This window comes from Balaenoptera physalus, assembly GCF_965194825.1.
Source record: "Balaenoptera physalus genome assembly, chromosome: 1".
Taxonomy (NCBI): domain Eukaryota; kingdom Metazoa; phylum Chordata; class Mammalia; order Artiodactyla; family Balaenopteridae; genus Balaenoptera; species Balaenoptera physalus.
The window spans coordinates 183,252,181-183,275,847 of NC_138882.1; the positions used below are offsets into that span (position 1 = coordinate 183,252,181).

General features: G+C 53.5%; 1 protein-coding gene across 1 annotated transcript; it reads right to left on the minus strand.

Annotated features, from left to right (window-relative positions):
• Nucleotides 1-1,228: 1,228 nt before the first annotated feature.
• Nucleotides 1,229-23,636, minus strand: PADI6 (peptidyl arginine deiminase 6). The gene is made up of 16 exons (XM_082424175.1): nt 23,364-23,636; nt 22,462-22,645; nt 20,675-20,747; nt 17,945-18,150; nt 17,343-17,454; nt 16,403-16,528; nt 12,740-12,918; nt 12,382-12,485; nt 8,305-8,416; nt 6,752-6,859; nt 6,395-6,549; nt 5,528-5,684; nt 5,300-5,423; nt 4,133-4,203; nt 2,858-3,019; nt 1,229-1,712 (listed from the first exon to the last, which is right to left on the minus strand). The coding sequence occupies exons 1-16, from the start codon at nt 23,453-23,455 to the stop codon at nt 1,479-1,481; spliced, it is 2,199 nt and encodes a 732-aa protein (XP_082280301.1). The 5' UTR covers nt 23,456-23,636; the 3' UTR covers nt 1,229-1,478.
• Nucleotides 23,637-23,667: the final 31 nt, after the last annotated feature.

A 23,667-nucleotide genomic window follows, 5' to 3' on the forward strand; every position in this document is an offset into this window, starting at 1 on the left:
AAGAACACGCAACGGCTTCTTGCGTGAGCCCGGCCCGGGCTCCCACTCCGGGCCCCAGGGGAGCGGGTCGTTTTAGCTTCTAGGCCTGACCCCTGCTGGGGTTGGGAGGTGAGTGGAGCTCCCAGCTCTGTTCCTGGAGATGTGTGACCCTCAGGGAGGCTTCAGCACCCCATTGGCCCAACTCAAAACATGGAGTTTTTCATATTCATCGCACTGGGGCTTTGAGAGGATGAGGCGGGAAAGCACCTGAAGAGGGCTATAAAACGTGCACCCTTCCCCACCCTCCTCCACCCACTCCTCATAGGGAGCCCTGTTGTCACTTCAGCACTGGTCACAAATGTGCCCCTTTCAGGCCGTGCTGGCCCCTCACTGGCAGTGTGGCGAGCTGTCCACGGGGGGGCGCCAAGCAGCCAGTCATGGGTTCAGAGGCCCCAGGCCTTCTCTGTTCTGCCCAAGTTGACAGCCTTTGCTCCAGGCCACCAGCCACCAGCATGCCAACACCGGTCCTGTTTGTGGAGCCTCTGGGATGCCGGCTGCTTTATGTCATCAGATCAGCCCCTCCCATAGGCACTGCCCCATTCCAGGCTGGAATGGGGCAGTGCCTATGGACCTGGACTGCTTGGAGCTTCCCATCGGCAGGAGGAGGGGCAGGGTGGGAGCAGCTGTGGTTCAACCTCAGGATCATTGGACTTAATAGCATTTTTTGTGCCATCAACATAGGGGTGGGCAGAGATATGGCAATAGGCAGCTTTGGGTCCTAGAGTGGGTGTTTGTTTCCTCTCCCCTGGACACTTCGGGCTTAACAAGGGTCCATGCAGGCCTGCGGGTCGCAGCTTGCCCTTCAGAGTCTTATACCTGCTGACGCCCGCTGTCCACAAGGCACGGGGGTCACTCTTCTTCGGGCCTGGCCTCCTGCAGCTCCTACCAGGCCGAGGGGAAGTCCTCTCCCTTCCCCAAGCCTAGAGTCTGTCACATTCAGCTCAAGCATCTACGTCCAGCTCATCAGATGCTTGAACTGGAGAAGAATTTGCATGATCCGAGCCCAACCACTTCACTTCTTCACTTCCCACTACACACAGAGACCTTAAAGACGAGGGACAGCAACTCCATGGTAGCCTGGTCCCCTGCCCCTCCCAGTGGGACAGCCTGACCACAGGTGTCCCAGCTGCTCCGCTTTCCATCCTTAGCCATTACCCCCTGCCCCGAAATGAGGAGGCCACGGCCAAAATGCAGTGAGAACGATTAGAGCTTTAACGGACATTCAGTAACTTCTCAGTGACCATTTTCCATCTTTTTCCAAGGGGCTCAAGCCGCCAGTATTGCCACCCCACTGAATGCTGAGGGATGGGGGTGAACAGGGTGAGTAAGGGATGTAGTACCCTGACTCCAGGCCCCTGAGCAGGGCAAGGGTCAGACACTGTTGAGTGGTGATAGTGGGCCATTCATGCTGGGGCAGGGCTGGCAGCGCTAAGTTGGGTCTAGGGCACCATCCTCCACCATTTGAAGGCAAAGGGCACCCGGCGGATGTTGGCACAGGAGCAGAAGTCTCCGATTTCAGTCAGGTAGCAGTCAAAGTCATTAATGAAGGTGCATTGGAATCCCAGGGGTTCTAGCAACTGGCGGATCTTTTCCTCCAGGCAGCAGGTACCATTGATCTGGGGCCCAAAAGGCTTGGGGATGCCCAGGTTCTGGCCCATCACGATCATCTGCAGCTGTCAGAGAGGCAGTGAGGATGAACAGGGGTCAGAGCCGTGGAAGAAAGTCCCCTGTCCCTCCTCTAAGGAAGGAAGGCCACTGGGTTCATTGCAAGGGAAAACCCAGCTGCCTCTGTGGTTGGGCTAGACCAGGAAAGACAGCACAGGGTACCCCTTCTCCAAGCCTGTGCTCAGACAGACATCGCTAATCCATCCAAGCAAACTCCACCCCGCTCTGCTTAACCCTGCATGACTCCTGATATATTTCTCAGTAGCAAAACCAAAATCTTGCCCAGCTGAGGTCTGCCAACTTCCCTGGTTCTGTCCTCTACTGCATTTCTCTTGTCCTGGCCTTTTAGTCTTGTTTGTGCCATAATCTTGCCTACCTCTACTGGAATGCTCTCTACCCCCGGCTTTGCCATTGGACTTCTGTCCATTTTTCACGTCTTAATTCTAGCATCTCTTCCTCAAAAGCAGCTTCTCCCACCATTACCCATACCTCCCTACCCCCAGGGCCTATGAAGCCTCCTACTGCATGCCCAGAGGGCCTCACTGGTCTTGTAAAAAGAACTATCTGCGATTGAATGCAGGGCCTGTGTCCCTGGGGCTCAGAGAAGAGGCCTGCAAGTGTTTAAGGAATTGATGAGCCCAAGCATCTCAATTCATTCTAAGCACCTACGTGATGGGTCACAGTGGTGAGAGAAAGGTCAGATATAGGCCACGGTTGGAAGGCTTGGCCTAGCAGGGGTCTCTCGTATACCCACACCCCCAAATTCCCAATTCCTGTTCTAAATAGGATGCTGCCCGGATACACGGACAGGAAGACCTCATCAGGGAGCTTGCCCACGGTCTCATGGCCAGCAGATGGCTCTACCCCCTCAACTCTGGTGGAGCCCAGCGTCCCCGTCTGTGAGGAGGGCCCTTGAAGTCGGTCCCTGTTTGGCAAGTCGTCCAGCCTGGGCCCCCGCTCACCTGCTCCCTGGAGGGGTCTTCCCTAACTGGGGGAGAGAAGGGCTTTCACCTCCCTTCCTCTCAGGCGCCACTGTCTGCTGGGCCCCGCCTCCGTAGTCTAGCACCATGTCCGTCAAGAGACCGGCCAGAGCCGGCCAGACTGTCCCCAGCCCCAGCCCGGGGACACCCAGCCCGTACCCTGCGCCCCTCACCAGGTCAGGGAAGTAGGGCCTCGCGTAGAGTTTCTCGGTCTGCTCGCTGGAGGGGATGTTGGCGATACGCTCCAGGCAGAAGAGCTGCGGGATGTCGATGATGTCCTGCTCCTCCAGGCCCAGCTCCCTTTTCAGGATGCTGCGGTTCAGGTCGATGCACTTCTGCGGGGCGGGAAAGGGCCGGGAGGGCAGCGAGTTTGTCGAGTACCGGGTACCAGCCCGAAGCAGCTGCATCTCCTCGGCACTGACTGCAGGCGCGGAGCCATGCAGGGCAGGGGGCCGGCCCTCTGAAGTCGGGGCTCAGAGCAAAGGCCTGGTCTCGAGAGGCCGGGACCCCTCAGCTCATCAGCGCCAGGGCAGCTCCTAGTCCTAATTCTACAGTAGCATGGGGCCCCTTAGCCCTCAGTCCTGGCCAGACTGGGGGACCTGGGCAAGGGCAAGAATAGGTCCTCAAACCCAGGCACTTGCTCGCATCCTTAGGAAGGGACACCAGCAGCGGACCCCCGGGGCACTTCCCTGCCCAGACCAGCTAATACCCGACGCCTGAGCATCTCCTAGGTCTTGACATAGGGCTCATGACCTCACACCCAGGGTGCGTGTCACCAGGGCTCAGAGATGCTGTTTGGACCCCCACCTGGCTGCTGCTCACCCTGCCGTGCCCGGAGGCCTCCCCTGTTTCAGCAGAGTTCAGGGCACAGAGCATGCCTTGGCCGGGAGCCATAAGGACTCAGCGGACCAAGCGATTTTGTGCTGACGGGTGACCTTGGGCCTGTCATCGTCCTTTTTCCAGGCCGTGGCTTCCCCGCTAGAAGTTGTTTAATTTCTGGAAAATCTGCTTCTCACAGCCTGTGACTCACATTTTAAGGGACCTGAGGTGTTGGGTGATTCTGACTCTGAGCTGAAGGGCCGCTTCATCCAGAAGTGTTGAGAAGGCCCTGGTGTGTTCTCTGGTGCCCAGAGCTTCCTAGAGAAGTCAGGGTCGGGGAGGTCCTCTGTCGGGAGGTTGAGCTACAGCACTGTCTTCGGGTCCAACACTAGATGACTTGGGGTTCAAACCTGGTTCCCCAGTTCATCGGCTCAGGCTGGAGGCTTTCTTCTGAGCCTTGCTACCCTCATAGACAAGGTGGGTTTACTTCATAGGGTTATTTTGAGGATTAGAGTAAGGTATCGTGTGTGATGCTTGGTCATAGTTATTGCTCAGTTAGGGACCCGTTGCCAAGGTGGTCACTGCCTCCCACTGCCTTTTGGAGAAAGTCCCCAATCCTTGGCCCCTACCTCCGCATAGTCGTTCTGCTTCCTCATGTTTTCATCAGCCAGAAGTTGATTGATGGTATTGGCCTCCCTCCCTGTAGGAAGGAGGAGAGGGCGGGCAGGCCTGTGGGCCAGGGCGTGGGCCACGTGGTCCAGGGCTGGGCAGACTCCAGTCCTGGGCACAGCTGACTGGGTATATTCTCTGGCCAGTGACGATGGTGGGTGGCCTGACTGGCCTCCAGGGACCCATTCTAGGTCAAACGTCACATGTGGGGACTCAGCAGGGTCCATGAAAGCCCAGAGAGGACTTACACCGCCACAACCGGCCACTCGGTCCAGAGTCGGAGGGGAGGAGCCTGGGATCGGGTCTGAGGCAGGCAGCCTGGACCAGGTGAGCAAGTGCCATCGGCCCCCACTCACCTGGGCACCTCTATGCCTTCTGTGTACAGCCTGGCTACCTGCCACTTAGGATCTTGCCCGGATTATTTAACTTTGTTCTTCAGTTGCTCCACTTGGCCATCAGCTGAGATAACACAAGGTCTTTGGTGTGTGACAGGTGGCTCATGCTCAAGGTCGCCTTCCATAAGCCCTCTTAGAACCATGAGGTCCTGGGCCCCACCTCAAAATTTGATCTGAAATTCTGCATTTCTCACAAGCTCCCAGGTGATACTGAAGCTGCTGGTCCTCAGGCCACACTTTCAGAACTTCACCACCCCCCCACTCCCTTTCTAGGTTTCCAGAAGGTTTAGAACAGAAGGGCTGTGGCACCAGGCCCCACAATCTCTGCTTGTCCACTTATGTCTTCCTGCAGGGTGACCAGGAGACCCTGAAGTCCCAACACCCACGTACTTAACCCAACCTTCCCCGAAGAGATCCAGACACCAGTGCTGGTAGCATCTGGTTTGTCCCCCACCACATGGAGCCATCCATGTGTTAAGTTCCCCCTTTGCATATATTCTAGCAGCCTCTCAGCCATCCCAGAATTTCTGGCTCATCTGCCTGTCCTGTCCTAGTACCACCAGAATTACCCTGAAAGAGAACAAGATGTTCTAATACGGTACATTTCATGCTTTTATGCTTCCCTAGGATCCTTTTCTATCAGGAGGAACCAAGTAGAAATGGTTCTCTAGAAAGGACATCTGGGACCGAGGAGCCGCCCTCTATTGCGGGGGGTGGGGGGGCTCCCCTTACCATTAGAAAGGAGCTGATCTTTTCTAATCCCTTCAAACAGATGTGCGTCTCCATAGCCCTCCTTCTGTTTCTCCTTGAACAGTTTGTAGCAGGAGCTGGGGCTGGCCAGGAGCAGCCGGAAGTCCTGGGAATCAAAGAACTAGGATCAGATTCTAGCTTCCCTTCCAGAAACTTCCAGAAGTCTCTGAAAGAGGGTGGGAGACATCCTCTCCAGCCCCTAACACAGACCTTTTTGTCCTCCACCTTGTACTGTGCAGGGATGAAGCACATGAACTCATAGGCATGGCCGATCATCAGCCAGTCGGAGAAGAGTTCCACTGGGGCCTGGACTTGCTGGGCGTAGAGGAAGTCCCGGAGGGTCTTACTCAGGTTCCGGCAGTCCTTGCTAAAGGGAAGATGGAAAGAACAGCCCGTGAGCCGGCATGGCCCAGGTTAGCTGCCAACTACTCGGTGAGTGCCAGGCTACCTTCGGGTAACTGGCTGCTCTACCCATTGGCTAGTCCATAGGGGGGTGGGGTGGTTATTAAGAATCCCTTACCACTGTATAGCACAGGGAACTATATTCAATATCTTGTGAGAAATCATAATGGAAAAGACTGTGAAAAAGAAAATGTATACAAGTATAACTGAGTCACTTTGTACAGCAGAAATTAACACAACATTGTAAGTCAACTATACTTCCATAAAAATTTAAAAAAGAATCCTTTACTCTGGCTCAACTCAGGACTGAGCCAATGGATTCTAGATAAAGACTGAACCCTGAGACACAAGTATTTCCTGGATTTAGATGAGTGGCCACCAAGAAATCTAGCCACACATCTTGTGGTAGTAACATCATGTTGGGTCAATAGGCCAACCAAATTTAGCATGCTTCAATTTAAACCCTGGAATCACCACTCAATGAGTGGTTTGTCTGCTTTTTCTACCTCTAGTCTCCTACATGAATCAAAGGCTCAGAGGTCCTGACTTGACGGTTTAAGGTCCAGAGCAGATGACCTGCTGAGTCCTGTGGGAATCAGGTGGGTCCAGGCGAACTACAAGAGTCCCTCCCTTTGGTTTTAAGGCATCTGGCCACCACCTGGCCTCTTGCCTCACCTGGGATAAAAGCTGCTGCCAATGAGGATCCTGCCTAGAGGGTATTCTTTCCCTTGGGCCTTGACAGGTGGGGACACCATCAGGTTCCCAATGGAATCTATGCTGGCCACCGTATGGTCCTGGGTGCGTTGGGTCATGTAGCCAACCCCAGGGCTCTGGAAGGAGAGCCAGCAGGGGCAGGGTGTTAGGAGGGACAGGCGTCAAGCCTCAGTCTTAACCCATTCCAGACTCAGTAGATTCCCACACCCCCTGCCCCCAGAGGCCACCTGGGCCCTCTCCCCTGGCACCCATCACTTCCAGCAGGCACCGGGCCTGAGAGGTTGGACCAAGTTCAGATCAGTCAAACCGAGCCCCCACCAGTGAGTATTTCATGGGGAAATCGTCGAGCTTGGGGAGCCGAGGGGTGTCGAGGACCAAGGAAATAGTCTTGTGGGGAGCCTGGGTATAGCAGAAGGCCATCTCATCCTGGAGGACACAGGGAAACAAGTTGTGAGTTTCTCTCACTCCATCAGCTGCTTTCCCGCATCCAGTGTTCCAGCCCCAAGTGCTCCCTGTGCACGGGCCACCTCCAGAGAGCAGGTACAGGGAGAACCCCCTTCTTCCTGCCACCTCCTGCTCAGCCCTCAAAACCCTTCGCAGGCATTCCCCCCCTTCTTGGGGATTTTCCCTGGCCTGTCCTTCTGTTCATCAGGTTTAAAACCTGATGAGTCACCTAAGATTCTTCCTCCTCTTGTCTCCTGCACCAAATCCATGAACAAGCCTTGTTGGCTTTATTTCCAAAATATGTTCCAAGTGGACTCCTCTCTGGTACTATTCAGGGAAGCCACCTGGGGAAGACCACCTCTTCCCCATGTGACTGTCAGGCCCTCCAATCAGCATCTCTTCTATTCCTGCCCCTTCCTAAGGCTGGCTCTCTATTTCTCAGCCAGAGGGTCTTTTTAAAACCTAAGTCAGAACGTTCAACTCCCCTGATTCATACCATTCAATGTCATCTTGCTTGGTTTTGTTTTTGCTGCACCAGCGCGGCTCATGGGCTTTTAGTTCCCCAATCAGGGATCGAACCCGGGCCCTTGGTGGTGAGAGCACAGAGTCTTAACCACTGGACTGCCAGGGAATTCCTCTCATCTTGCTTGGGATTGGTTTCTTCTCTTCCTTACCTTTGTGTAAAAGGTCCCCGATATATAATTTAGCTCTTACCTACCTCTGACGGTAGTTCACTCTGATCTGGCCACACCAGCTTTTCTGTTCCTCACATGGTGGATCTATCTTCAGTCGGCTGTTTCTGTGCCTGAAGGGCTCCTACTTCTAATCCACCCCCAACCCCAATCTTTGCACGGCCAACTCCTTGCTTCCCGCGTCTGAAGACGTTCCTGACCACCCAAAGCGCCGAGGTTAATCTAGTAACTCACTAGATCATATCATTTTCTTGCTTACATGGTACCTAGAGTTCTATCACGGCAAGATCGGGGGCAGAAGTCGGCCCCTTTCTCCTTCAGCGCTACTACTTAGTCAGGTCCTCGTCATTTGTGACTACAGACCAGACCTCAAAAGACTGGGCTCGACACTTCCTGCTCAGCCAGGGTCGAGCTGGACCCTGGGGCAGTGCCCCAGGCCGGCCAGCCTGTAGCTGGAGGCATCAGCCCCTCAGACACCTGGGCCTTAGGGTTAGGTGTTCTGTGGTCTCGAACGCATACGTTCTGCAATGGGAGGAGGTTGGACTCTAAGCGTTACCCCTTAGTGGCTTGGACTTGGGCAAGTCATTTCATCTCAGCCACCACTGACCTCCTAAGAACAAAGCCACCCCTGGTTAGTCTTAGCTCTGCTGGAAGGCTGAACAGAAGCTGGTGAAGTTTGTTGTATGTGCCGCACATGGTGTCTCCCCCACCCCTCCCCCACAGGTGGGGGGTTACCTGGAGCCACCTGCCCAGGCGGTTGGGGTCCTCGTAGACAGATGCCACCTGGATGTTACTTCTCTCGCTTAGCTCCATCACTGTGTTCACGAAGCCCTGGACCTGCAGCTCTCTGCCACGGGAGATAAGCCGGCTCTAGGAAGGCCTCCAAGGCTCCCCGACTGGTCATGACCTCTCTGTCCCAGGGGAAGGGGGAACCTCCTTCTGGTCAGGAGAGATGGTGCCCCTGCCCGTGAGGTAAGCAGAGCTGCTGTGCCCCCACTTCATGGAGCACCAGCTGCTAAGCTCAGGGCGTGCCTTGCCCGGAATCACTTGGTTTAGCTCACGGCAAAGTCAGGTCAAGAATTGCTAGTGTCTCCTTAAAAAACTAAAAACAGAACTACCATATGACCCATGATTATGGGTCATAATTATGATCATAATTCAAAAAGATACATACACCCCAATGTTCATTGCAGCACTATTTACAATAGCCAGGACATGGAATAAACCTAAGTGTCCATCAACAGAGGAATGGATAAAGAAGATGTGGTACATATATGCAATGGAATATTAACTCAGCCATAAAAAGAATGAAATAATGCCATTTGCAGCAACATGGATGGACCTAGAGATTGTCATACTGAGTGAAGTAAGTCAGACACAGAAAGACAAATATCATGTGATATCGCTTATATGTGGAATCTAAAAAAAAGGGTACAAATGAGCTTATTTACAAAACAGAAGTAGAGTCAACAGTTGTAGAAAACAAACTTATGGTTACCGGGGGGGAAAGGGGAGGAGGGATAAATTGGGATTGACATATACATGCTAGTATAAATAAAATAGATAACTAATGAAGACCTACTGTATAGCACAGAGAACTCTACTCAACATTCTGTAATAACCTATATGGGAAACGAATCTAGAAGAGAATGGATATATGTATAACTGAATCACTTTGCTGTACACCTAAAACTAACACAAAATTGTAGATCAACTATACTCCAATAAAATTTTTTTTTAAATTGCTAGTGTCAGTCTCTGCTCTTGTGTCCTAAGACCCTGCTTGTCCCTACTCTGCAGTCACATTGCACCCCCTGCCCCAGTGATCTAGGAAATGCCCCAGGCTCTCCTGCCTTCATCTACCCAGAGCGCTGACTCTTCTCACCGCAAAGGGGCTGTACTTTTCTCCCGAGAAGCCAAGAAGCCTAGTGCCCCCTTGAGATGGCCAACAAGGTTGTCATATTCATATGGTTGGCAGGGGTGGGTCTTGAGCCCTGTGGTCTTAGTGCCATCATGTACAGCACCAGGCTTACAGGTCCACAGTGTACATCCATTCCTTGTTGGAGAGAAACGGTGATGTTTGGGGCTGACATTGAGACCACCCATTTTACCAACAGGTCCTCATGAGTTGAATGCCAGCAAGGTCACCATTGGGAAGTGTAAAAAATTTGGATTCTAATCCAGGCCCAAAACTTGAATTGCTATTCCATGCTACTGTTCCAAAGAACCTATTTTTCGATTCTACACAGACAAGACTGCAGGGAACTGGCCAGCTTGACAAGGTCTGAAACAGTCTGAGATGTGTGCTGGGGGAGGAAGTGTAGCCTCAGTCTTGTACACCATCTGTGGCAAAGCTGGGTCAAGCCATGCCTGAATACCACCCTTATGGGAGAGTCTTAGACGATCAGAGTCTCAGTAGATGCCTCCTGTGAGTGAACTTCTGTCTTCAGATACAAAAGACAAGAAAGATCTTATACCTGGATATCAGTTGTCAGCAAAATCCCTCGAGCTCTTCCCTTTTACCTTCTCATTCTGAAGCCTGGTGTTCCTCTGTGGACCCTACTCCCTAGCAGCCCTCCCGTGGAAGAGCTATTTTTCTTCTTCCCCTCCACTGAGTCTGGAGGAGGGATGGACGTACTCCTTGCCATGAGGTGCTACAGCCAGGCCACCATGACCTCTTCAGATCCTTGACTTGACAAGGTCTTATTTCTACCCTCCCATCCTAATGGTCTCACCACCTCCAAGATCAACTGTCCAGTTCCATCACCTCCATCTTCCCTGCTCACTTTGGGCCCTGGGCCAGCAGCTTGATATCACTGTGATGCCTGGACCTCAACTGCTTTTATTCCCATCCCCCTGTGTCTTTGCTTTTCTCCTTATCCAACTTTGAGTCTGTGATGCATCATAATAATTATACCCTTATCCTTCCCCTTGGGCTTATCTGCCTGACAAAACTACAACCCTGGTTAGATTCAGTTCTACATTTCTTCTTCCCTAGAGCTCGTTACCAAAAATAGTTGGAGAAAAACCACAGTGACGGTTCTCTAAGTTGGCAGTTTCAACAGGTCCTTAGCACCAGACAGCATCCTACCACTAACAGTTGCTCTAGTCAATTTGCTCCTAGAAAGTGGGTGAGCTGTCCTACCTATTAAGGCCAATGTGACCTGTTCGCTTTTTCCCCACCAAGTTTTCCCCTTCTCTGCTGGATCACATCCATTAACATTATTCTTTGCTTCCCTTAAGAAACAGCCTTCCCTTTCCCAAATCCCCTTCAGATTTCTCTGGAGTTTTGCAGAGTACTCCCCTCCCATTCTTCCTTCGACGCAATTGTGACCCCACCGCACTTTCAAACCCACCACTCAGGATCAAGCTCTGCACGGTGGCCTCCATCTTGCCAAACCCAATGGGCACTTTATTCTCCTCTCGGAATTTCCCATGGTTGGCCCCTTACCAGGTATCACCCTCCCCTAACCTCTGGGTCTCCGCTCTCCTGGTTTTTATCTGAACTTCCTCTTCCTTCTCAGGCTCCTTTGCTAGGTTCTTGTCTGGAGCCAAGGGTTCGATGGCTCTAGAGCTCACTTCTCAGGCATCTTCCCAATATAGTCCCTCCTCCTCTGAGCTCAGCTAGGCCTGTGGCTCTGAATACCCACAACGTGCCAGGGCCCCCCCATCTCCAGCTGCCAGACTTTCCCTTGAGCTCCAGACACTTAGAAACTTAATGGGTGTCTCTAGCTTTATGTCTCCAGAGCGAAAGCACCAATTTACCCCACCCCAGGCAGGGGCACCGCCATTCATCTTGTTGCATACCCCAAACCCAGGGGACACTCCTGTTGCTTTGCATCCCATCCCCCAGGTAACTTGGGGGCGGGGGAGCCTACCTTCCAAGCAATCCTGAATCTAACCACTGCGCTCCCACCGCCCTGGCCCGAGCCATGGCTGCATCTGGCCCACGTGATCGCAGTGGCTGAACTGGTTCCTTTTATTTGTACCTCTGGTTTTCCACGTGGCCGGAGTGGTTGTGCAGAACCCTGGATGGTTTCCCACGGGTTTTACCTGCCAGAATCTTTTCTCCCTTCCTCCAGCCGCATAGCTAGAGATCGTTCCTGGCCTCCCTGCCGTTAGGTGTGGCCTGCGCCTCTTCAGGCCATTGGTCCGTGAGCAGAGCAATTCAGGAGCCTTCCAGACTCCAGCAGCTACAAATGGGTGGCTTTGCCCGGACTTTGGCTTTTCCCCTTTCCTAGGGGCCGGGCCTCAGATGTGCCTGTGCTCAGCCTGCATCAGAAAGATGAAGCTGCCGCCCCAGGGGAAGCATTACCACAGCCTGAAAGGAACCAGGGCCCCTGACTGCCACTGGGGGCATCTAGGTGGGAGAAAGTTGACTTTAAACCACTGCCTGGGGGTCCGTTACAGTCCCAGAGGCTACGCCCTAATACGCTGAGGCCCTGCTCACCTTGCCCTGTCGCCCCTCCCCCTCCTCTTGCCTGCTCCCTCCTGGTTCTGCAGCCTTCCCTGCTGTCCCTATAACAATCTCGTCCTTACCCCTCCATCCTTTTACCTGGCTTTATAGCCCTGGATCCTACCGGAAACCATGCTGTTTGTCTGTCTCCCCTTAAGACCAGAGGGGGACCGCCGTGGTCACGGCTCCAGCCCTAGCCTTGTAAGTATCCAAACAAGCATCGGATGGCTGCCTCAGGTGGAAGGACTTCACATTCCTGGTGAGAAGTCTAATCATCTTTACCCACCCCGCCGACAGACAGGAGAGCATGCCAGTTATAGAAACGACCCGGCCCAGGCAGCCTGAGGGCTTCTTACCTGCACAGGTATATCTCTAGAGGCATCTGGGTGCTGGGGACAAAGACACAAGGAGCTACCCGGAACACCACGGTGTCTTTGTACACCACGGTCTCTGGAATCGACTGCGATGTAAAACGAGGTCCTGCTGGTGACCTGGTTCCCCGTCCACCTTCTCCCCCTCCCCCCCCACCGGGCCTCCAGCTGTTCAGCCCAGCCCACCTCCGGGCCCTCACCTGTCCTCTACAGGGCTCTTACCCGAAGGTGACATGACACCCTAGCTCCACCCACCGTGCTCCCATTTTCTGTCCAGCTGTGACAGGTCCCCCTTCCCCCACAGTCCCTGCTCTGAGGGCCGCTTTTCTGCCTGGGGACGTACCGGGTCTGCAGACTCTTCCACCAGGGAGGCTGAGTAGGAAATCAAGCCCGAGAAGCTGGCGGATGGGAACTCTAAGGCTTCAACGTAGAAGGTTTCCTCCAAGTCATCCTCGACGGGGGCCAAGTTGTAGGTGTGCTGGTCAGGCCCCAGCACCAACTCGAAGGTGCTAGAGCTGTCTTCTAGGAAGGAGAGAAGGATAGGCCGGCTGCTGAAGGAGCCTGGTGCCCATCACCACACCCAATGGCACGTTCCTCAGGTCGGAAGTCAGGCCGGGAGTCCCAGGAGAGCGGGGGCCAAGATGGCTTTTCGGCCCCTAGGTTCCTGGTGTTTAGGGCTTAGTGGACAGCCAGGTGTTTGTTCACAAACGGGGGCCAGTTTCTCACTCTTCAAAGACCTGTCGGGAGCTGGGACTCAGATAAAAACACCTGCCTTCAAGAGGTGAAGGCTCATGGTGGTTCTACGCTTTGGCCAACTTTGGGGAGAATATCATAAGTCTTCAAGATGAGAAACTGTACAGAGATAGGCTTGGAAGCCTCACCCAAAAAGTCCGACACAAGCTGGGGCCATGGCCTGCTTCACCGGCCTCTTGCTCTGGGTTGCAACACAGTGATCACCCGAGTGGGGCTGTGGCTCGCCTCGCAGACGGGCTCCAGGCGGTTCTGCAGAAGAACCTCGTCACAAGGGCTAGGGGTGCTGGCTGCAGGCTTGGCCTTAGCGTGTGGCAGGGCCAGCTGGACAGCCCCAGCGCTGGGGATGTACCTATGTGGCCTCCTGCTTTGGAGGCTTCCTCGCTTGCCCTGAGCCAGACCTTGAGGGGGCGAGACCAGAGGACCACCCCTTGCATCCCTGCAGGGCCCCCGCCCAGGGTTCGCAACAGGCGTGCTTGGCGTGCTGCGGGGCTGGATAGTGACTGCCCACCATCGGTCTCTCTCCAGCTGCTGGGGGCCTTCCCTCGTATCTAGTCGCTTGCTCTTAAGCACAGTTAAGGTTTCTTGTGGACTTACTACATGCCGGCAGCTGGGGTCGGGGCTCGGACTCATTTACATCCTCACCATCCTTTGGGGCAGGTGCTGTAACGATCACCCTCCTTATACAGAAAAGGAGGCCAGAAGGACCAGCCACAACACAGTTACCTTTACCTAGAAGGCCCTTTCTGCCTTCGCTCAGCTTGGCTTAACCTGAGCCCTCACCACCTCCACTCCCCAAGCCCCTGCCTGGTACTTGGTTGTCTGTCCATCTGCCCTAGGCTTTGAGGGCAAGTAATATCCTTATCCTTCTAGAGCAGGAGCCCCAGGGCACAGAGTAAACACTCCCTTGAACCGTGCTCCTTTTTTCTACCTTCTATGTACCACTGGGCTTAGAGGTAGGGCAGGTGCCCTTTGATCTTCGATGGCACTTCTAGACCATCTCTTCATTCCTCAAGAATCCTATCCCTTTGAAGGACATGCTATCAGATAATGCCACCTGCCCCCTTCCTCGCTGTACCTGACTACCACCCTTATCATCCTCCGTGGATTGTTCTAGCACTGGCTTGTCTCCACCACTAGGGTGCTGGGTACCATTTACACCATAGACCAGACCATCCAGTCTGCTTCTCCGACCTTATTTCAATGAACTCGAGTTCTGCATCATCTTAGACGCCAATGTCAAGGCTCAAGGCTCGGATACCACCTCTAAAACAGATCTGGCATCTTCTTTTCAGTCTTTCCAGCTCATCTACAGTCTCATCCCGGCCCCAAACCTTTCTACACGGCCGATTCCCACCCTCCACCCTCACTCCCCTTTGCAGCCTCCTCACGTTCCAAGACCCATTACCTGACCCACTACCCTGCACACGCCGTCAGCTCCCACACCAAGACCTCAACCCTGGCATTCAAGCAGCCGGAGAAAGCCACACTGAAAGATCTTTAAGGATATGATCAAACCTCAGAGGGGGGCCTCAGCAGTATTTGTAAACACTGTTTTGTGGCCATTAACTCTCCCTCTTCCCATACTCTGAGTCCTGTGTATTCATTCCTATAATTTTCTCCTGCGTCTATTTCACCACCTCTGTTGGATGGGTCCCATCTGCACATGGATATGCTGTGTTCTACCATCTTCAGATACTGTTCCCCACCCCCACCCCATGCCAGGCTCCACCCAGTTATTACCGCCACATACTTCCCTTTATGGCAGACTCCTTCCATGGTCTGTGTTTGCTGTGCCTGCCCATTTTACTCTTTTTTTTTGGCTGCACTGTGCAACTTGTGGGATCTTAGTTCCGCAGTCAGGGATTGAAGCTGGGCCACCGCAATGAAAATGCTGAGTCCTAGCCACTGGACCTCCAGGGAACGCCCTACTCTTTTTTATCCCCACTGTTCTTATCAAGGTCACTAAGGACCAGCTTTGAAATCCAACTTTCCCACTGATCTGGGTATCTTAGTCACTCAACAGTACTGGTCATAGTTGATCACTGCTTTCATGCAAGTGTTTTCCTTTTTTTCTCGAACCTTATGCTGTGGCTTTCAATTTCTCTAGAAATTTCTTAAATTCCTTTGCTCTATCTTTTAGACAATGGCTCTCCAGCTTCAGCTCAACTCAGCTTCACCTGGAGGGTATGTTAACACAGTGTGCTGTGTTGCCCTGCCCTAAATTTTTGAATACTTTAAAAGGCAGGTAGGTAGCTTGAAGTATGGCATCTCGGGCAGGTACACACATTCCTGGCCTCCTGAGCAGGCTCCGAGGCCCATCCAGCCCAGCCCACCTCAGAGTTGCCTGGACATAGTGGGCTTCATAGGACCAGAACAGCCCTCATGGCCTGAACCAGGCCACCGTTTCTAAGGCTCATTTCTAGCCCACATATCAAAGGACCACATACAACCTGGGCTGCCTTCTCTGCTAGTCCCAGGTCACTTCCAATCCAGCTGTGACCTAGGTCTGCAGAAGAGATGCAGCAGCCGACTCGGAGCTGAGGCCCCCGAGCGTGGGTAAGGAGGGAGCTGCGGCACGCTCCCCAGTTGCCCAGCTGAAGCTAGACTTGGCTTTTAAAGAAAGTAGCAAAGAGTTAAATCTCAATTTAGAGGCACTGAATACTAAACCCATTTAGGGAAATCCAAAGACTTGTTTGTTGAAGGGTATTTTGCTGGAGTTGGGCACATCCACTGTCAAAGCCAGCAGCCCTCCACACTTTCATCTATAGAATAGGGACATGCCACCTGCCTGCCGCACGGTACCTGGGCTGTGTGGTACCTGGGCTGGATGTGCTAGCATAGTTGCCACTCTGGCTTCCCAGCCTCTGAATTCTCAAAACCTAATACAGCCAAGTCTCGGTTAAGAAACAGATGGATTCACCTGGCAGGAATACTCGGGAGAAGACATTAATCTATACAAGGCTATAGCCACCATTTCATCTAATGTCCACCTCTCTTCATCCAGCTACGAAAGTCCTGTAGGAGAGGCACGATCATCGCCCCCACTGGGGAAAGTGGCTTGGAGGTACAATGACTCACCCACGTGTATAGACTTACTCCATGGTGAAGGTGGCAGCCAGAGGATCCCAGGGACACAAGTCCGGCTGTGACAGACCCTGACCTGCTGCTCTCGGTCCCCAGCTGGCTTCTGACGGGGACCCTGCCGGGAGCAGGTGTGGCCACAACTGGCCCTGGCATGTTGAGAAACACTCACTTTGTGGCCGGTAGACTCTTGCCTTCTCCGACTCTTCCTTGGAGGTGTGGAGAACCACCCGACATTTCTTTAAAATGCAGCTGGGTCCCTGAACTCTCAGTATCATCTGGGACAGATTCTTTGTTTCTGAGCAAAAGACAAGGCAAAGGTTCAGGGGCTTCTGGAGGCCAGCGCTCCAGGGGTGGAGGGAGCAGTAGGGTCGGGGGTGGAGGGGCTTGTATACTGGAGCACCGAGGACCCTGTGCCTCCCTCTCTGGCCTAGGCCTGCATCATTGTCTCTGCTATTTGCTGCACATATGGCTACAGGCAACTTGCCACAGCTGGGGCCCACTCTGAGTGAGGGTGGCATCTACCCCATCAGTTGTAAGGGGTAGATGGTCCCCACAAACACCTGGAACAGGGCCTGGCATGGTCAGTTCAGCATGCGTTCCCCTCCAGCCTTGGTGTGAACCAGGACATCCCATTCTACTACTGGGACCTGGAATCTATGTCCAGACCACAGGTCAGGACCAGATCCAAGAGGGCTTTTGCTAGGACACCCAGGGTCCTGCCCCAGGCTACAAGAGGGTTTTTAGGAAGGGTCTCGCCTACCCCTTGTGTGTCTTCATTTAGTCTTCTCAACCACCTGGGATGTCCGTTGTATCATCCCCATTTTACAGATGGCAAAACAAGACCAGGGAAGTTAACATACTCAAGTTCATGGCCAGGAAGTAACTGTTTGTTATCTGACATCAGAGCCTGTGTTCTTGCCAAGGGGCCCCTTTCTGCCCAGTTACACGCTTCAAGCCATTAAGCCATTGAAAAGAGACTTGATGGGCCCAGAGCAGGGACATCAGCCTGGACTCTGGGTTTGCTGAGGGGTGGAGCCGTGAAGCCCCAGGGGAGGCAGAGCCCAGGGAGGAAAGTGGGTGATGGTCCTTGGTCAGCGGCCAGTTCTCACCCTCTGTAGAGAACACCTTGCTCTTCCTGCCCACGAGCTGGTGCGCGTCAGCCGGGCTGCAGTTCACAAGAAGGATGGCACCCCAGCCCTTGGGGCCCCAGACCCAGTTTTTCTGTAAAGAAGACAGGAATGTTGGTTCAGGCAGAAGCCAGGTTAAGTCCTTGGCTTTGCAGATGCTATTCCACCTCAGGGACAGAGCCAAGCCTTTCTCCAGGGCGACAGGGACCTCTAGATCAGAGTTTGCCCACTCAATTACCTACAGGGACAGGACAGTAACATCAGGTAAGCGGGCTGAGAGGAAGGCGGAGATCTAGATGTGGGTTACCAGTTTCCTACCTTTGCTCAGTGTCAGGGGAGGAGGGGTCTGGGGCAAACTGGAGGAGACATGCCCCATCTGAAGGGGGCAGCTGACCCTCCAGCCTAGTTGGTTACACGACCAGGCTAAGATGGGAGACTAGTGCCACCAGACATTCTAATGTTTTGAAAGAGCATCAGTTCTGATTTGTATTGTAGCAATTTGACACTAGGAAGGCCAAATTGAGTCTGTGGGCCAGATCTGGTTCCTGGGCCCCTGGCCTGCTTCCTGCCCCTGGCAGCCTCACCTTAGCCTGTTTGTCATTTGTGTCGAAGTGCCCACTGCGGTAGACATCCACGTCCAGGGAGAGCTCTGCAACAGGAGGGAAAGGTCTCAGCCACCTAGGCCAGCTGGATGCAGCCCTGGAGCTGTAGGTAAGGCCCCAGGGCTGCCTAAGGCTGGTATCAGGGTCCTCCAGCATTTGGGGCATGCTGCCGGCTTGGAAGAAAGTTCCTCAGAGGCAGACAGTGTCTCGTGAGCAAGCCCGGAGAGGCCCAGGTATTCATGTATCTCCCCCAACCTCCTAGGAGGCCACAAAACAAGTCCACTGTGGTCGTGAGGCCATTTGTGCCTCTTGGCTTCTTCCCAGGGGATTCCTACTTGGAAGGCCCTCCTCCCCAGCCTTTGGGAAAGCTCTTGGCCCTCTAGGACACAGCCAGGGCTCAATACACGGAAATTCCAAGCCCCTTTAGAGCTTAAGGATCTAGGCTTCTGCCCAAGTATCACCACAGAGGCTCCTCCTGGGTCTTTACATTCCACCTTCCACCCCTCCCCACCCTGCTGACCACTGCGTGGCTTTACCCTGGTTGTATTTTTGTTCATAACTCTTGACATTCAGCGTGCTATTTCTCAACTGGAATGTCAGGGCCAAGGGAACAGACCTCGTTTACTGCTGTCCACTCAGCACCTGGCATGGATGCTCAAGGATGCCCGTCACCAACCAGGTACTGTTCTAGGTCCTAGGGATACAGCAGCGCACAGGACAGGCCCTATCTTCTTTGATCTTAGGAGGTATGCGTGCGTACTCATGCACACATGCGGCAGTGGCAAGGGGTGAAGAAATAAGTAAAATACATATTATGTCCAATGGTAAAATGCTGCAGGGAACAAGGGGATGGAGGGGGTGTCTCAGTTTTAGATCAGAGAAGTCTTCTAAGTGTGAACAGAGACCTGCAGGAGGCAAGAAAGTGACCCGTATTAGTATCTGGGGTAAAAGCAATTAGAATAGGAAGTGCATGTGGCAAGTTCAAGGGTCAGAGAGGCCAGTGTGCCTAGAACAGGATGAACAAAGGAAGGGAAAGAGGCCGTGGGTTAGAGGTAGCGTGAGGCCAGCTCGGGTAGGTTGTGTAGGTAACGGTGATGCCAGCTTTAATCTGAGGGTGGGCAAGCGGTAGGAGGCTTTGATTGGAAGAGATGTTATCTGATAACCTTTTAGAGAGGTGCCTCTCTGGGGGCCAAATTGAGACTGGACCTGTAGAAGATCAAGGATGGAGCAGGGAACCGCACTGGGGACCTGTCGGTGACCCAGGCAGAGATGACCATGCCTCGGACCAGGCTGAGAGCTTTGGTAGTGGCTGGTGGCTGGATTCGAGCTAGACTTAAGGCAACACCGACAAGATTCATGATCAACACGGGCTAAGAGAAAAGCAAGGGCAACACCAAGGGCTTGGGCCTGACCAGCTGGGAAGGATGGAGATTCTAGCACGATGCGGAAGACTACTAGGAAAGAGGCACTTGGGGGTAGAGGGAATCAGTTCAATTTGGTGTGTATTAAGTTTGGTTCAGACTCCACGCTTCCCATGCAGGGACGCCGGTTTGATCCCTGGTCAGGGAACTGAGATCCCACATGCCAGCAGGGTAGGGCCAAAAAAATAGATAAATAAAATAAAAAGGAGAAATGTTGATCTGAAAATTGCATATCGCTTTCTCTGAAACACTCTCCTACGGTGAGTAATTTGATCTGGTTTAACATATAGGAAAACTGCCTATCACTCTCAGTATTCAACAAATGTTACCTGTTATTATAAAAAAAAAGTTTGAGACATTGGTCAGACACTCAGGAAGCTCTGTTGGTGAGTAGACCCCCAAGTTTATGGGCGATGCTGGGCTAGAGAGTTTTGCGAGTCACCTGTGGGCTGTATGTAGAGCCACGTGACCGGCTGCCTGAGCCCTGCAGCACTGCACTGACAGGCAGGGTCGGGGGGTGTGGCCAAAGGATCTAGCACAGGGATCTGAGAAGGAAAGACCAGCTGCAGAGGGGCAAAGCCGAGTGCAGGGTCCCTAAATGGCTCAAGAAAGGACCACCAGTGTCGTGAACACTGAGGACAGGTCCAGGAAGAGGAAGAGAATAGACCACTGAACTGAGTGCAGTAGAGGGTGTTCAGGGGCTCGATGAGGGCAGCATTGGTGGTAGGGGTCTGGTCTGAGCAGGTTCAAGGGAAAGTGGGGGAAAACTAAGGATGCAGAGAGGTGGGGGAGTGGAGTTTGAAGACAACATAGAATCAGGTCTAAGAACAGACATTATAGCTGGTTCCTTAAGAGAATAGGCATAATAACTTGTTCCTATTAAAGGAATAGATATAGTTTGTTCTGGAACAATCTAAAGAGGAGGGCAGGAGGGGTAGTGGCTTCCTACATCAGTAAGAACTGCTGAAGGAATGTTATTGAATGAGAGGGGAAAGAGTCTGGTATGGTTAGGATTAACTTGGGACCAGACACGTCATCCATTGCAACAGAGGAAGCGGAATGTAGGACCCTGACACAGGTAGGTGGATGAAGTGAACACGTGGGGTCCCGATGGCCTCTGTTCTGGTCAGAGAATGAGGTCAGCAGTGAGCTTTGAGGGACCAAGGGAACGGGTACTGTGTGAATCCATCTGTGACCCATGGGAGGCATCTCGTTACAGGGAGAGCCCCCTTCAGCTCCTCTCGCCTCTGCAAAGCCCACCCCTCCTCTCCAGGGCTGGGAGGACACTCACCAATGCTCGTGAGGTAGAGCACAGCTGTGGCCATGGGGACATCCTCACTGTGCTGGTAGTAGGAGACCGAAACCTGTGGAGACAGCACCCAGCACCCATGGGAGCATTTGAGGGCAGGGGGGCCGGAGCAGGACCCTGAGCCATGTACCTGAGTCTGACCGTTTGACCTTGGTCTTGAGTTACAGTTTCTGAGCTTCCGGTGCCTTGCTGTGAGCCAGTACAGAGTGATCGTACTGTAATAACCCCCGTGTATAACATGCCGTGACCCTCCAGGCCCTTCCACACCGAGGCCTCACAACAACCCATCCAGGTGGGCTCTGCCCACAAGGGCAGAGAGATCGAGGGACTAAATCATTCAGCCAGAAAAAAGGGTGGCATAGAATTTACAATTTTGGCTGTCCAGCTCTAGAGGTCAAGCTTTAAGTTACACTAACATCCTCCCCACTCTACCTGCCCCTCCTGGGACCCCACCTATTGCCCCATGAGATGGGCCATGAGGATGTAGGGCCTCCAATGGGTTAAGCTGCCCAAAAGGAAGCAGGACACTGGGGCGGGATAGTCTTTCCTGTGTCCCACACCAACCTCTGCTTCCAGAGGAGTCTTTAGACAAAGAACTGCCTTTCAGCCACTGGCCTTGACCACAGGCCATCACGAACCACGGAACTAGCCATTAGCTGGGGCCAGGAGTAAGCATCTCACTCTTGATGGTGCTGGAGGCTGAGCCCTGGGCAGAGAACATGTCTCAGATCCTCTAGGCTCAGCTGGGCCACATCACAGCCTCAACCCTTATCTGTGAGATGCTCAGTCTTACCTAAGTGTACTACCTGCCTGTTAGGGAGTTGCCTGCCCTGCGCACAGAGTGTTGAGGGGGGTGTGTACTGCCCTCAGTCAGCCCCGCTTAGTCCTCTGCTAACTACCCTCCAGAAAGTTCTGCCAACACGAGTCCCCTGGTCCTGAATGTGCTTCCTCAGCTGTTCTCACCCTCAGCTTCACATTGGAGTCACCTGGGAGCTGTGAAGCCCCAGAGGTTGATTTGATTGGCAGGGGATGTGGCCTGGGCGTCAAGTGGTTCTAATCACTCAGAACCACCACTAACCATTCAGACTGATAAGCCTGTTCTACGAGGTGGAAGGGCACCTCTCCCTCACAGGGGCTCTGTTAGGGTGACAGCCTGCCCAGGGGAAAGGGCACGGACTTGGGCTCAGATCCTGGATCTGCCCCATGGTAGTTATGTTATTTAGGTTTACAGGGGTCTCTCTAGCTCTGTTTCCTCGCTATGTAAAAGGAGGTAATGCCAGCCTCTGGAAATTCAACTCATGATACCTAGTACTCAGCGTTGAACTCAGCGTAGCTCTTAAGGTTCATTAAGAGGCTCCACATCTGGGAGATCAGTCTTGGCCAAAAAGCCCATTTGAGTTCTGCTGCTGAAACCTTTTAAGCCAGACTTCAAAAGCAGCTAATTTGGAAGCTGGTGTCCTGGTCAGAAGCACGTATGGAGGAGACAGATATGCTTGAGCTTGAATCCCTGTTCAGCTGATTATTGGCTTGGGCAGAGCACTTCCCTCACTCAGTGCCTCAGTTTCTTCGTCTGTAAAATGGGGTCACAGAGTGCCCACCTCACAGGTTTGTTGCAAGCACTGAGTAAGGTCAGATGTGCAAAACATTTGGCACTGAATTTCTCATAGACTCAGAGCTTAGGAAACGTCAGCTGTTAGAAGGGAGACCCCAGGGGTTGTGTTAGCTCCATCTCCTGGGGGAGTCCCCCTCACCTTCCCCCCAAGACCTACCTTGCCCTTGTCGTTGGCAGAGCTGGGGGATGCCATACCCACCAGCACGTTCGTGGGATGTGACAGGGGCCACCGGTTCATGGCAGCCTCCTCCCCGATCTTTACTGGGTCTGTGCCGTAGATTTGGACCACAACTCCTGGAGAGCTATCGACGGTGAAGGACTTGCACTGCTGCGGAGCACACCTAGGTAGCCCGGCAAGGAGATAGAGTTGGGGCACAAGAGCCTCACCTTCTCTGCCTAGAGTGCAGCTGGCGTGGACGGGGATGGCCCCCCAGCCTCTCAGGTGCTGAGACACCCTAACTTATGGTCAGGGCAGTTTTGGGGTCCTAACACAACTTCAGCCTTACTCTTACCATGCCCTGCTCCAAGGACCCCCATGTCCTCCCTCCGACAAGCTCCAGCCCAGACCCCATCCTCCCACCGACACTCTAGAAGTTACCAAGCTATTGATACATCTTATTTATAAACTCCTGACTTCCATGGAGGGGAGAGCCACTTGTCTCAGCCACAAGGGATCCCTATAGGGAAAAAAACATTGGGAGGTCTGTGCCGCGACCTGGGGAAGACATGGCCTTGTGAGTCACCTCCCCACCAAGGCTCCAGCTCACAGGAGCCTCCCTCACTCAATCCTCATGGCTGCCTTGGGAGCCAACCTCACCCCCATTTCACATGTAAGGGGACCAAGAAGGGGCAAGGCTCTTGCTTCTAAGGCCCCACAGCCCATGAGGGGCAGAAGCAGGACCGGGAGGCCCTTAAAGACCCAAACTAGGCCCCCTGAGATGAGGCAGGACAACAGGGTAATATACGGAGAATGGAGGTAACCCCCAACTCCTGCGTAATCCCAGGGCAGCCTCAGGAGGGAAACGAGGCACCAGCCCGGCCCCGCCCCCAGCTCCTCACCCATTGACATCTAAGTAGATTTCCATGTCCTGCACACAAATGGCATGGGCAGGGCTGTCCAAGGACAGATGGACAATGCTCTGGAAGGACATGGCACGGCTCTGCAAGCTGACCGCCCCCAGACCTGCTCAGCAACCCTCACACAGTGACCTCAGATGACCCCAGGGCTCCCCATCGCCCTGCCCTCTTATGGGCTCAGGGCCTCTCCAGCCCGCCCCCTCGTTAAGCAGCTACCCAAGTGTAACTGATTTTCTCCACGGAGGTTTGCCGGGAAGAAGGGAGGTGCCGAGGAGCAGCTGGGGTC